Source organism: Corvus brachyrhynchos, unplaced genomic scaffold (genome assembly GCF_000691975.1).
Source record: "Corvus brachyrhynchos isolate BGI_N302 unplaced genomic scaffold, ASM69197v1 scaffold346, whole genome shotgun sequence".
Taxonomy (NCBI): Eukaryota; Metazoa; Chordata; class Aves; order Passeriformes; family Corvidae; genus Corvus; species Corvus brachyrhynchos.
The window spans coordinates 5,434,980-5,447,926 of NW_008238644.1; the positions used below are offsets into that span (position 1 = coordinate 5,434,980).

Here is a 12,947-nt window from a genome sequence, read left to right on the forward strand (position 1 = left end):
TGGACAATACCAGGGTCTATGGCCCCACGGAGCGTGGCTGGGGTGCAGCCCTGGGCACAGCCGGGAAACAGGAGAGGGCACTTGGCCCCTCACAGGGGACAGCTGCCAGGGAAGAGGCCACAGGAAATCTGTTCCAGCCGTTTGTCTCCTAAAAGGTTAATGGCAGATATTCCTGGACATTCTGTTATCGAGGAACCTAAAAAAGAGTAACAACTGGCAGGTCTGGGTTAACCTGTTTTTGCACATTTTTGAAAGGAAGCTGTTTACAGGTTTCCAAAGCATTTCATGTGTGCTCCTTCAGCAGCCAACACCACCTACCACTTCTCATGATGCTGACCCCGCAGTTTCCCTTTTCGAATCGGACTCCTTCATACTTATGTCCTGTGAGGAAAGAAACCAGGGGTCAGTGGTAGTGGCTGCTCCCTCCTCCCCTCTCTGAATGGAGAGGAGATGGTCCTGGTCCCACTGACTGATGGGAACAGATGCAACACCAGTGCTCAAGAGATGAAGCAGCTGCTGTTTAATGTAAAAAGGAGCACAGGAAAGTGAGGCTGCCTGAACTCTGTCTGGTTCCACAGCTGAGGGTTTGCAGTCCATCTTCCCTCTAAGTGTAAGTAAAGACACACCAATGCTTTACTGCAGAGTGGGAATGGCACCCTGCAGAAATGTAAGTGGAGTTCTCAGGCGAACAGGACTCAGCTGGTGCATGTGGGTCACACCACTGAGCTGAGCAGTTCCCCCTAACCTGCTGATGCACTCAGCAGCTGCCTCTGAGTACTGCACACAACCTTACAGATCTTTACAGCTGATAGGAGGAACCACAACTCCTGCACTGGTTTTCTCTAGTGCCAACACAGCCACTTTTCATTTCCTGCTCATCCTCACTCCCAGCTGGCCCCAGTTGTTGGGCCAGACTTAGGCAAAGCAATACTGCTTGTGCCAAGTACTTATTCCTTAAAGGGCATGTGAAATGTCATCAGTTTTAATTCAAGGCTGTGGTGTGGGCAGGTGAACAGACCTTGCACATACACTGGTACATTTTCATCATGGTTTTGGAAGACCAGTTTAATTCTTAGTGAAATGACAATGTTGAATGTGTTGCTGAGTTCTGTTCTTATGAACCATGTAGCTTTTTAAACCAGAAGGGACCCTTACTCTGTGCTCTGCCCTGCTCAGAGCTCCCCAGGGAACTCATGGCACCAAATCTGTCAGAGTTCAAGGACCATCTGGATGTTGCTGGGTTCAGTTTTAGGCAGTTCTGTGAGGAGGGGAGTTGGACTCAATGATCCTCTGAGTCCCTTCCACCTTGAGATATTCTGTAACTCTAGTAATAATTCCATGTATTTTTATGTCAGTTCCACTTCCAGTCCTACCCAGGCCAGGGGTGATTTCCCACATACCTGTTGGAGTGGTCACGGTACACTCTGTGTAGGGCAGTTGATTCAGTCCCTCTTCAACCACGAGTCTGATCTGTGGAACCAAAGAGAAGGCTCAGCTTAAAGGGATTGTTATCTCTGGAGATAAGGCACTACATAGCAGTAGTAGTTACAAAGACTGGGTGAGCCCAAAGGGTCTAAAAGGGTCTCTTTAATAGCAGTTAGGGACTGAATTTAGAGACCTTTTGGGGGTGAAGCCTATGATTTGGCCACAAATCAAACAAAGGCATTGCAGAACAAAATTGGGAGAAGAGGGGGTTCATAAGCAATCATAAAACTGCCTTTATTTACATCTGGCAGGCAGAGACATCACAATTTTTTTTTCAACAGATGAGTGAGGCACCAATGCAACTTCATTTGCTGACAGGAAATATTGGTGAGGGAAAGGGAAAGTTCCCCATCAGCCAGGCTCTATTTTCACATCCTTGTTTCTAGGGCTAAACTGCAGCTGGGCTGCCAGAACAGCCACAGAAGCTGCAGCAATGCAAACACACCACCAGTGCCCAAAGACAGCTCAGCAAGTCTAGGAATCTCTCTGTCACCGTCACCTCCCAGCTCTGCTTTCCCTGGGCTGCTCTGCCAATCCCTGCACTTCTGGATGGTCCAGCTGGAGGAGCAGCTCGTGAGCCCCCCAGCCCTCCCCTGGTGCTGCCCTGCAAAGTACAAAGTACATCCACCTGCAGCCAGGATGATTGTCCTGAAGGATGCTCTGGGTACTAAAGATGTGAAAATTCTCGCTGTTGGTGAGCCAAAGATTCACAGGCCAAAACTGCTCAAGGAAAGCTACTGCCAAGCAAGAGCTTAAACCAAAACCATCACTGACTATTCAGAATTCGCTGTGGGATGGCAGAAGTGAGGCAATGCTCCTGGGATGGAGCAGGTGTACTGCTCACCTCAGGCAGTTCTTCTTCCAGAAAAAGGGCAGCCTGGGAGGTTTTTCCTGTCCTATTCTGCCCCAGTTCCTGGCACACAGGCAGCCTCTGCTAGAAATGGTCCCTTACATTTATAATGTCTCTTTGGAGATATTTTTAGTCATTTTAGTACAATTTTTTTTTTTCCTAGGGTTGGATTTGGGCCAGCCATACTCAGAGGCTGTGGTCAGTTTCTGGGGCATTTGTACCAAATTCTATTTTATTTTTTTGGAGTTAATTCACCAAAAAAAGCTAATCTCTTTGTCAGGTTTGGAAGGAAAGCTTTTTTTCATCCTGCTGTAGTGCTGTCAGGGTTGGATTTGCTCCACATAATCTGCCAAAAGTTTAGAGTAATCCAGTGAAGGTCTTATGGTCAAATAATCTCTGTGATCTTCCTACACTTTATCAGTGTTTTACACAGACTGGGAGGATTCTTTGTAAACTTGTCAGTGTTGATAAAACATTTATTTTTGCACTGTGCTTTCTGCCACCTCCACACTCAGGGATTAATTTCCTCCTCTTTTCTCTCGTGCCCCAAGAACCAGCTGCTCCTCTCCCAGAGAGGTGGCTGCCATTGCTTAGAAGATAAAACCAATATTATTACAGCCCTACATGAAACAGGAAGTAAAGGTTTGGTCCCAAGGTAGAAGAGTCTGAGCAGAAAATCCTCTAACCCCATTTTTGTGTGGCTTTTCTTGGAAGCTCAAGGGAAGGCAGAACATCCTCTTTGTATCTTTGCAGCTCAGCATTTCAAACCACTTTGGAATGCTCACCCCCTGAAAGAGGCAGGTGGTGAGAAGGGTGAAGTGAGCTGGTCAGTGTTACACAGGGAGCTGCTGGTAGAGCTGAAAAATTAATTCATGGCTCCACCTCAGGCCTCCAGTCACCCCCCCAAATGTGCTTCTGCTGCAAAGCACCAGCACCTGGGAGCTGAGGTGACACCAGTTCAGTGCCTCCACAGTGAGTGGGTGCTGGGATCAGGGGAAGCATCCTGCCCCGAGAGGAGCTCTGTGCCCTTCCCAGCACCCGCCCTGAGTTCCAGATGTCCCGACTTCCACCACCACCAGCAGCCATAGGCACTGATTGTTTCCCATGCTAGGGACTGCTTCCCTCAGCTGCTTCTCCTCCTTCACAAACACCAAACAGGTTTATCTTCATCCTTCATCCTTGACTTTAACCTCCGTTCTTTCAGCTTCAGGATCACAGCCCTGGCAGTGACTTTCAGACACTCCCTGCCAACCTCCACCACCCATTAACTCCTTTTTCTCACAAGTACCTTCGAACATTTCCTTTGTGCCATCTCCTTATGTGTGAAACAAACTGCCAGAAGAAGAAATTGTGCCACCAGAAATCCATCACCTTTAGAATCCCTCCTTAAGACCTCTCCCTGTGGTGACCTTAGGAGACACTGCCCCTAACAGCTGCCAAGGTGCAAGCTTAACTTTATTCTCATTTTCTTATTTCAACAAGGTGTATTTTCTTCCCCTATAATCCCCCACTTTTCATGTATTGCCTCTTGCCATTAAACTCTGCTCACTGGGTGGAAAACGTGGCAAGTCATAACTGTTTGCACCTTGCCAAGTTTAGTAGAGACCACGTCCCACATGAAATTATAACTGTTCTTTGTCACACCCAGGAAAAATATTCAGAAAATGAGAGCCCTACATATTCTTTCGTGCAAAATTCCTCCTACAAAATGGAAAACAGAGCAGCAGGTACTGTGGCAAAGAGCTGCAGGACCAGCACACGGAAGCTCTCTAGCTCTGCTGGCCAGCCCATAGAGGACACTGCTGTAAGGGCCTGAACTAATGTCTGGATCCGCAGCTTCCAGCAATGGGGGGGGGGGGGGGGGAAATCAGTGTTTGCCTCAGAACAGGGGCAGGACAGCCAAGAAAGGTGAGAAGGTACATGGAAAAAAGGTCCTTCACACTAATTACTGACAATAAGGTATTGGAATGCAGGAAACATCCTCAAGAAGGGGAAAGCAGGGGGGAAAGTGCAAAGCCATGAAAATAAAAAGCACTGCAGTCACAGTCTTAGGTTGTGGTCATATCTAAACCTGAGCAAGCTTGGATCAGGCCTGGATTAAGATTGTGCTCATCACAGGAAACCTGTCTGCTGTGGCTGTAATTGTGAATGGTCTCTGGACTCTGCTGGAAGGGGAAGAACACTTCTCTCTGTTAATGAGAGTGGATTTGCAAAAAGCAAACACCCTTGTGGACACAAGCAAATGTGTGTGTGGTAGCAAGTGCTGGGGTTTTCTTTAAGCTTATAGTTTAAATGAGATAAAGGCTGCACTCCCTACAGTTTTTGTGCTGACTTACTACATGTGAAAACTTCAAACTGCTTTGTCCCTGCCAGTAACTACCATATGGCTAAAGACAAATTCTCCATGTGGATGCACCCAGAGCTACTAATCTAATACACAACAAGTGCCAGGAGGCACTTCTGCACGCAAGCAATTGCTAACATCCAGGCAGTAAGAAATTGTACTGCTCTGTTCAAAAGATCAAAAGTGCTGTTTCAAAATAAAACTCAATTACCTCCAGCCTCTGTGCATCTGTTTTTGAACAGAATTTTCTAATTACTACAGGTCTCTGTCCTCAAGTAGCTGTGTCTGGTAATAAGATGGTTTCTGGAACCCGTTGAGATGAAACAGTGAACAGAAGTCTCTACACAGAAAGTTGCTGTCACACAGCAATTTCCTTTGGGTAGAAAAGTTGTTCTCACACCACCATTCTTCTGTTCTGAAAGACTCATTTTATGGAAGAGTTGCAAAGTACAATATCAAGCAGAAATTCTCCACCTACCAGACGATCAGCAGAAAATACGAAGTCTCCTCTACTGGATTTCCTGAAAAAGGCAATAAATTACATTTTAAGTTGGGGAACAACTTTAAGAACATTGCTTAAATACAATACTAAATACTATATTCTAAGGCAATTCAGCGAGAAGTCTCCTATCATGTACTGAATTTATCCCAGAGGTCCTGCATCATGGGTTTCCTGGTTGGTGGCAGAGACTGGGATGCAGTGACCCAGCGCTGGGGTTTGGCTCTTGCTGCTGGCAGTGTTGCTGCTCTGCACCAGTAGCAATTAAACACAAAAGAAGGATGTTCTGTAGGTTTCCCATGGGGACTGCTGTTCCAGCTCAGTTCCAAAACACCTCCTAAGCTCAGATATTCCTGCATTCCCTGCAGCTCTGAGCAAGGGAGCTTTGCTTGCCTGTCCTCCAGTCAGTCAGAAACTGTGGGACAATGATAGTGCAGATCCTTAACCCCAGGGCTGACAACACATCTGATAAGCAGGAGATATATCCTATCTTATCTGGAATTCACTGAGTGTGACTAGATCAGTGAATGTGAGGTTAAACTGAGCAGGGATTAATGAGCATTCCCATGAAAACACCTCTCTGCCTCTTATTAGTTTTGCTCATGCGCCTGTGTGGCTTTTGGCCCCTGCAGAAGGCAAAATGAAAGGTTAAAAGCCTGAATTTTAGAAGCAGCTTTAACACCTTGCTTCCCACGCCAAGAGCGACTCTCACTACACCAGAATAGGACACATTTTCAATCATGGAGCCAATACTCACAGGACAGTGGCCTTGAAAACACTCAGACACAGCACCAACACGGCAAGTGGTACTTTCAAATGAAATCTCCTATTAATCTCTCTTGTGTTTTCAAACCCTGATACTCTGCATGTCTCCTTAAATACCATTTTGTATTTAATCCCCGAGAATCTGAGACACCTCATGCTTACATGAATGAAAGTCAAAAGGTTTGCCTGCTCATTGTCTGGGAACCAGTCACTTATTCCCACTTTAAAAAAGAGGTTTTAGAACAGCATCAGCTTAATCTAGTTTCTTTCCTTGTGCTAGTAACACACTGTTAAAAATATCATTTACTTTTATTTTTTCCTTCTTTCTGGTAATGACAGGATATTCCTAACTTTCTGCTCTTTTGACACTAACCAGACAGACAAAGCTCAAAAAGACCCCAAAACTGGGAAAAAAAAAAAAAAAAATAAACCCAACCCCAAACTCCTACAATTATATGACTCGATTCTATTAAGATTTTTGGAAAGTTTCATACTTCCATCAATGGTGTAGATTGGTATTTTTTAAAGAGGGAAGTAGCAAAGTGGCACATCTAGGTTCTTTCAGACTGTAGCATTTCAGAAAATTTAGCCGAATTTCACAAATGGGTGTAAGACAGACCCAACAATGTCAAGACCACAGTTTTGACCGCAAAGTGATACATGTTTAGAGTGACTATTCTGAGATATTAATGCAGATTGAGGCCTTAAACCAACCCCTCTGTCCTTGCAGAGACACAGATGTTCCTATGCACAGTTCACTGAACACCCTTAATTGGTCATACCTGCTTTTTGAGAGGGGGAGGGCAACAGAAAACCACAGCGCATTCAAATAACAGTAATACAGAAAATGTCAGACCTGGTGTACAGGGGCAGCTGGAAAGCTGTGACCACACCTCAAACCCCACATCCCGTGAGAATTGCCACGAGGAAGAAAAAAAAAAGGAGTTTATGTGAAAACACTGTAACTGCTCTCCTTAAATACCAGATAGGAATACATAAAGTAACAATTCATGTCAGACTAGAAACTGTTTCAGATGCTTAAACAAGAACAAGACAACATCTAAAAATATGAGGCATTAAAACCTAACTTGTAGCATGAATATTGTGTTACACAATATAAATGAGTTTCAGTTTGTTTTTGCAGGCAGAGCAGCGTGGCTGATGGATGTCACAGTGTCTGCCTTAGGAGGCGAGAAGAAATGGGTTTTGGGGACTGTATTGTAATATAAAGCAGCTGCAGGGTTTCTTCCTGCTTTAGCACCTGGTACTAGTGACAAGCACAGACAGGTCTGCAGGTGATGTGGCTTCAGTAATTCCTGTTTCCCTCATTACCTCACAGAACTTGTTGAGACACCCCCAGGGTGAGGGCCAGGCTGGAAAAAGGCCACTTCCCAGGATTTGTACAAGGTTTTAAACAAAACTGAAGGCACTGGACGAGCTGCTGGCATTCAGGGAGACGATACAGCTGGGCAACAGGTCCATGTTCTACCTGCAGCACTTCAGCACCTGATGGACTACAGTCCTTAATTTGTTCCATGCCAAGGCTAGGATGTAGAGGGATCCCCCCCCTCCCTGCCTGCAGCAGTTGTCCTTACCCAGCACAGGTGAGTTACACACTCCTGAATCCCCCTGCTCTGTGCCCAGCCAGGACTGCACATCCAACCACTTTGCCATCTGTGTTTCTACCTTATCACTCTGCTCCTTAGGGAATAAGAAGCTTTACCAGAACACCACAGAATGATCTCATGCAACAGACACAAGAACCTTTAAGGATCTGGATTTAAATCATATCTATTGTTAAATCAGTAATTAAAATGACACTACCAACCTGACCTAATGACCACATCACTGCTCTACTCATTTCAGCTTCCAGATCCCTGCTTCACATCTGTGAGGCCAGAAATGACTTTGAGATCATTCCCTCGTTGTACAGAGACAAACTGTTTGTTCCAGAATGTTCAGTACTTCAGTGCATCAGTTCACATCCCATTAGAGCACTCGAGGTTCATATCCTACTCAGTATAAAAGGCACCTGCCCTCATTAAGTATTTGCTGGACAGAAAAGTGACAAACCTGAGGGAAAATGAGGAAACCCAAGCACAGTTAAGTTGAGGTGCTCTATCCATCTCCCTGACTCTGGCACACAAACCAGGTTCTTGTTAATTTTAAGGAAGCAAAAGTGTCATGTTAATCCACCAGAACATCCCTGACCCAGCCAGCCACCTCTGAATCCCACAAGACACCATGACCAGCCACATGAAGGTGGGTTTTTCTTTGCAGTAATTCCAATTGAAAGGCTGTGATTTCTTTCTCTGAATCCTCTCAAGAACAAGAAAAGAGCTTTCCACTTCTCTGAACAGATCATGCTATGGACAAAAGAGAGTCCCTGAGGTCTTCTGCATCTGGCCTGACCATACTTAGCTCCATGTAGGCACAGCAGGTTCTACCTTGTAGTTCACTGGGATTAGCTATCTGAGTATTTATCCCTTCCTCATTTACAGTAAGAGACCCAATTTGCCTGTTTTTATCCCTACTTTTGTTCCACTTCTCACCCCCAGTCCCTTACCTTTTAATGTCTGTCCTTTTCAGGTATTGCTGTACTTGGAACATCCATCCTCTACAGCGTTAAGTAACCTAAATATTCTCCTTGAGTTAAGGTGTTACCTGCTCTTTTTTAATCCAGAAAGATTTCGTGACAGGGCTCTAACTGCCTGTAGATGACACAGCTTCTCCCTCTTCCCAAGCACTGTATGTGAACATACCCCTCTATCAGCTTAAACTGGATTTTTTTGACCAGTAGCTGCTCTGAGCCACAGTGCTGCCAGTTCACAAACACGGTTCTTCTGAGGAGGAGTTTCTTTTAGCACCTGGTCTGAATGCTACAGTGGCTACAGAGTTGTCTCAGGGCAGCTGCCATGGCAAAGGTTAATGAACGGTGCCTAAAAAAATCCTCCTCTTTCAGCATCTTTCTAAATGACAGGCACTAAAATAGGCCAGTCTGAGGTCTCTTATTTAATGAGACACAGCTGAATTCCTGGGACAGAATACAAAAATGATGTTTCCCTACTGTCCTTACCTACAAAGCCTACCTTTCTGAGCAGGCTGCTGCCTGATTTTCCTCACGGTTGGGAAGGGAGCTTGGAAGTGACAGTTCCATCCCCACTGCCAGGGCAACATCACACTCAGAATAAAGTACAGTCTGCGATTGCTGCAGCTGCTCTGAGTAACTCATTGTTTACAAGTCCTATTCTAGACTTCCTCTTACCAAAGTCTTGTGCAATGAAGCTCATGTAACTCTAAAAAACATCCTTCAAGTTAAAATCGCAGCTGCTGCTTTCTGGATAAGCTCACTGTAACCAGAAACCTCTTAAATGTATTTCAAAGAGGTCAAAACCTGTGTACAAGAAAATAATAATAAAACCTTGAGTGCAGTAATTACATTGCTAGTATTTGCCTAGATAGCAAAACTATATGGTTTTCACTAACCCCAAAACCTTTCACAGCCCACCACCAAGCCTAGTTTGGATTCCCTCTCTGTCTCTCTCTGCTTAGCCCACTCCCAGCTCCCCTTTCTGCTCCACAGAGAAGCTGCCAGGAAAGCGTTCTCACATGCAGGGATCTTCTGTGTGGTCTTGCCACAAGTGCCCTCCTGACATCGAGACTACACTGCCTCTGGTGCTCCTGCTGCCAGGCTTTGAAAATTAAGGAAAATCCTCTACAAACTAGTTTAAAGTAAGAAGGCTCCGCTAAGTTAATAAAATTGATGGAGGTATCATCTTTGAGAAATGGTGATCAGTTTTGCATTAAAAAATGTATTGCTGTTAGCTACAAAGTCAAGCCTCAAGAGTCAGAAAATAGCAAAATGTGGACTATGCAGATGGACAGATGTGAAACACAGCAAAGAACAGTGTCTCTGGAATGACTTACTGCAGATGTCAGAAAGCCACTGTGTCGCAGGAAGAGAGGGTTTTATTCAGAACCTGATCACTCTATTGATAGGCTTGATTTCACACCTCTTAGCTGGTGATCCTTGCAAACTAGTAGTTTTTAATAAACAGATGGATGCTAGTGAAGTTTGTCTTATGTTGCATGCTATATTTAATACCTTACACTATCACCTTCCAAGTGCTGAACAAGCACAGCTGCAGACGTGATCAGTGGGAGGGACGTGCTCGACACCTGAACTGCCTTGTTGAACATAGTGCTCACAGCTGTCTCCAGTTAGAGCCTGGGAATGGCTCCCTGCCCCATCCTGCCTGCAGGATACGATCTCCAGAGAGCGGTAACGAGCCCCAGCTGCTGCCGGGCCCGCCCGCGTGACCATAAGGTACAGCCTCCTTCCTCAAGAGCTTTACACACACGGCACTGCACGCTCCTTGTGCTGATGATGTGGCACGCAAGCTCCGAGCTGCCCGCGGGGCGGAGGTGAGCAAAAACCCCCCCCATCAGGGACCGTCCAAGTTTGTGAAGGATTTTAAGACCCCTCGAGCCGCCGTGTCAGGCCCCGACAGCCCCGAGGCGGGGGGGGGGAGGGAGCCCCCGGGAAATTTGGAACGTCCATTGGTCAGCTCACCCTGGAAAGGAAAGCAACACAGAACAAGTGATAGGAACAAATTAAAGATGGAAGTTCCTTGTACTTAAAGAAAGATAATTTCTAAAACTCCTATTGGGAGTTCTCAAACTTTTATAGACAAAAGTCAACCTTACTATAAAAAGCAAAAAGAGACAAAGGAATGAATGTGGTTCATTTCCCCTCCTGTACCACAGCACAAAGAGCAGGGGGTGTTATTAACTCTTTGTATGGCTCAGAGCCAGCCCACCACAGCTGCCCAGGTGGGCAGGAGGAACACCCTGTCCCCATGGGAAATAAGCAGGCAGCAGCTCTTGAAGCCCTGTTTAAGTTCTGCTGAGTTTCCTGTGCATACATTAAAATTCTGCAGCTTGCTCAAGGTAAGCCCAGAGAACCTGACCTCTGCAGCTATCGGGGAGTGTTAGAACTGAGCACAGAGGGGTGGGGAAAGTTTAAAAGCCAAGTGGGAACTCCCAAGCAGAAGAAAGGCTCCTTTCCCTCTACAGCAGAATAGTCAAGTGCCAGAGGTGCCCAGCAGCAACACAGGCAGGCTCTGGGGACCTCCAGGGCTCAGGGCTGTAGCTTGTTTAGTGCGGGGAACAATTAGTGCACAGCAAAATTACTTAAACACAAACATACAGACTTATTGAGCAGAGGGGACAGAAACTAGAGGCCAAGGGCCAGTGTCTTACTGGAGCTGTCAGCTGCCCTTACTTGCATACAAACGACCGGCAGTAACTGAATAAAAGCCTGCTTTGGTTCACTCTGTTTTTAAACTGAGGGAGGAGGCCTGTGTGGACTAGAAAATGAACAAGGTTTTTTGACCTGTTTTGGTTTTTTCTTCTCAGTAAATATGTACAAATCAATGCCAAACATTGCAAGAGACACCCGTGCAAACACAAGGACAGGGAAGGGATATAACCTCTCTGCCAGAAGCTAATCTGCAGTCTGAAATTCCTGAAGGCTACTTGCTTCTTGCTTTGTGCATTTTGGACATCTAACAGCAGCTGGATTCCCAAAGGGCCCAGGGAAACACCTCCCAGGAAAATGCAGCCCCTCCACTGCCTGGCAGCAGCAAAGCACCGAGAGTCACTAAAGCCCACGAGACTCACAGCAGATGAAAAAGGAACCGGATTTCATGACTTACTGTCCAATACTTAATGAAATACTTGAAGACTGTTGCAGCAATATACAAGCAATACAACAAAGAATAGGCTAAGAACAGTAGAAAGAATTTGTAGTTAGAAAATCCAATGCAGTTATTCACCCTGGAGGACAAAAGCAAAGTTGAAATCAGGATTTGTGCAGCACACAGTGGTTGTAACACAATGAGCACGACCAGTTCTGGGGGGGTTTAAACCCCGTGATCACACAACCGAATTTGCCAATAAGCAGCTCCCCTTAGTGGCCAACAGGGAACAGACCTGAAGGCTCTGCTTTTCACTCAAGCCCTTCCTGTGGGCCAAGGAGAAGCACAGTGCAGATTTTTGGAATTGTTTTAAGGTTGCTACCGCAGGTAAATGGGGCACAGAGGCAGGAACTCGTTCCTCCTGTCTGGGTCTTGTCTGCCAAGGCAATCAGATCTGGGACTTCTGTGCTGCTTTATTCATTTGCAGACCTCAGGAGCCACCTCCCCACTGCCTGTTTGTTTACACACAGCCCAGTTAACCCCACCTTTGGTTAGAATTTGCCATGCACAGGACAACTCTAGAAAGAAACAAGGGGATGTACAAAAAACCCCTAGTGGCTGTTTGTGTCAGAACTCAGGTTTGGAAAATCCTCTACAATTTTGATCACTGGGGAGGTTCAGGTAGGGAAATGTTTGTGTTGCTTCCAGTTTCTTAAATCTTCCTCTTTTTTTTCTTAAAAAAAAAGGAGGAGTTTAAGAAATTTAGTGGCAGAAATTCTCAAAAGTGTAAAGCTCAATTAATCCATGCACCTTTCTGCACAGACTGTCTAAAATGAGAGGCATATAGACGTGTGGCACAAGTATATATAAAAAGCCTTTTTTTTTCAGAAAAATTACTTTTAAAAAGGAAACTGAATGAGAAAGGAAAGATAGGGACTCACCTTCTCTCCTCCTCTTTCCTTCCCAGATCCTGGTGTGTGATTCAAAACCAGCCGTGTGCTGTGGGAAATAACGCTGAGCCTGCAAACAGTGACTCCTTCTTGCAGAAGCTGAAGCGGTTCCTGAAGAAGAAACAAAGCTGGAATTGTGAACTGCCACACACTGAATTTCTCCTTTCCTCTCTGGCACACCTGGCAAGCCTTACAGCTGTGTCAGAAAACCATCCCAACCCACCCAAACCAGCAGTGCAGGCTGAGCCCCTGGCTGCAGACAGACTCCCCCAGCGTTCCCGGCTGTTTGCGTCCCGTCCCGGAGCGCTGTCTCAGAGCAGCTGCAGGAGCAGAGCTGATGGTTAGCCCACACCTT

At 45.8% G+C, this 12,947-nt stretch overlaps 2 protein-coding genes across 2 annotated transcripts in view; one reads left to right on the forward strand and one right to left on the reverse strand.

Moving 5' to 3' along the window:
* UPRT (uracil phosphoribosyltransferase homolog) overlaps positions 1 to 12,947 on the reverse strand; it is a 15,662-nt gene that overhangs the window by 2,237 nt on the left and 478 nt on the right. The window contains exons 2-5 of the mRNA XM_017737569.1: positions 12,584 to 12,703; positions 5,158 to 5,200; positions 1,401 to 1,470; positions 319 to 381 (exon numbers count right to left, since the gene is read on the reverse strand). Of these exons, the coding sequence (XP_017593058.1) occupies positions 319 to 328 (10 nt within the window). The 5' untranslated portion in view covers positions 329 to 381; positions 1,401 to 1,470; positions 5,158 to 5,200; positions 12,584 to 12,703. The remainder of the gene's footprint in view (positions 1 to 318; positions 382 to 1,400; positions 1,471 to 5,157; positions 5,201 to 12,583; positions 12,704 to 12,947) is intronic.
* The window catches only part of ABCB7 (ATP binding cassette subfamily B member 7), a 45,424-nt gene continuing 40,664 nt past the window's right edge, over positions 8,188 to 12,947 (forward strand). The window contains exon 1 of the mRNA XM_008636217.2: positions 8,188 to 8,205. Coding sequence (XP_008634439.2) covers positions 8,188 to 8,205 — 18 coding nt within the window. The remainder of the gene's footprint in view (positions 8,206 to 12,947) is intronic.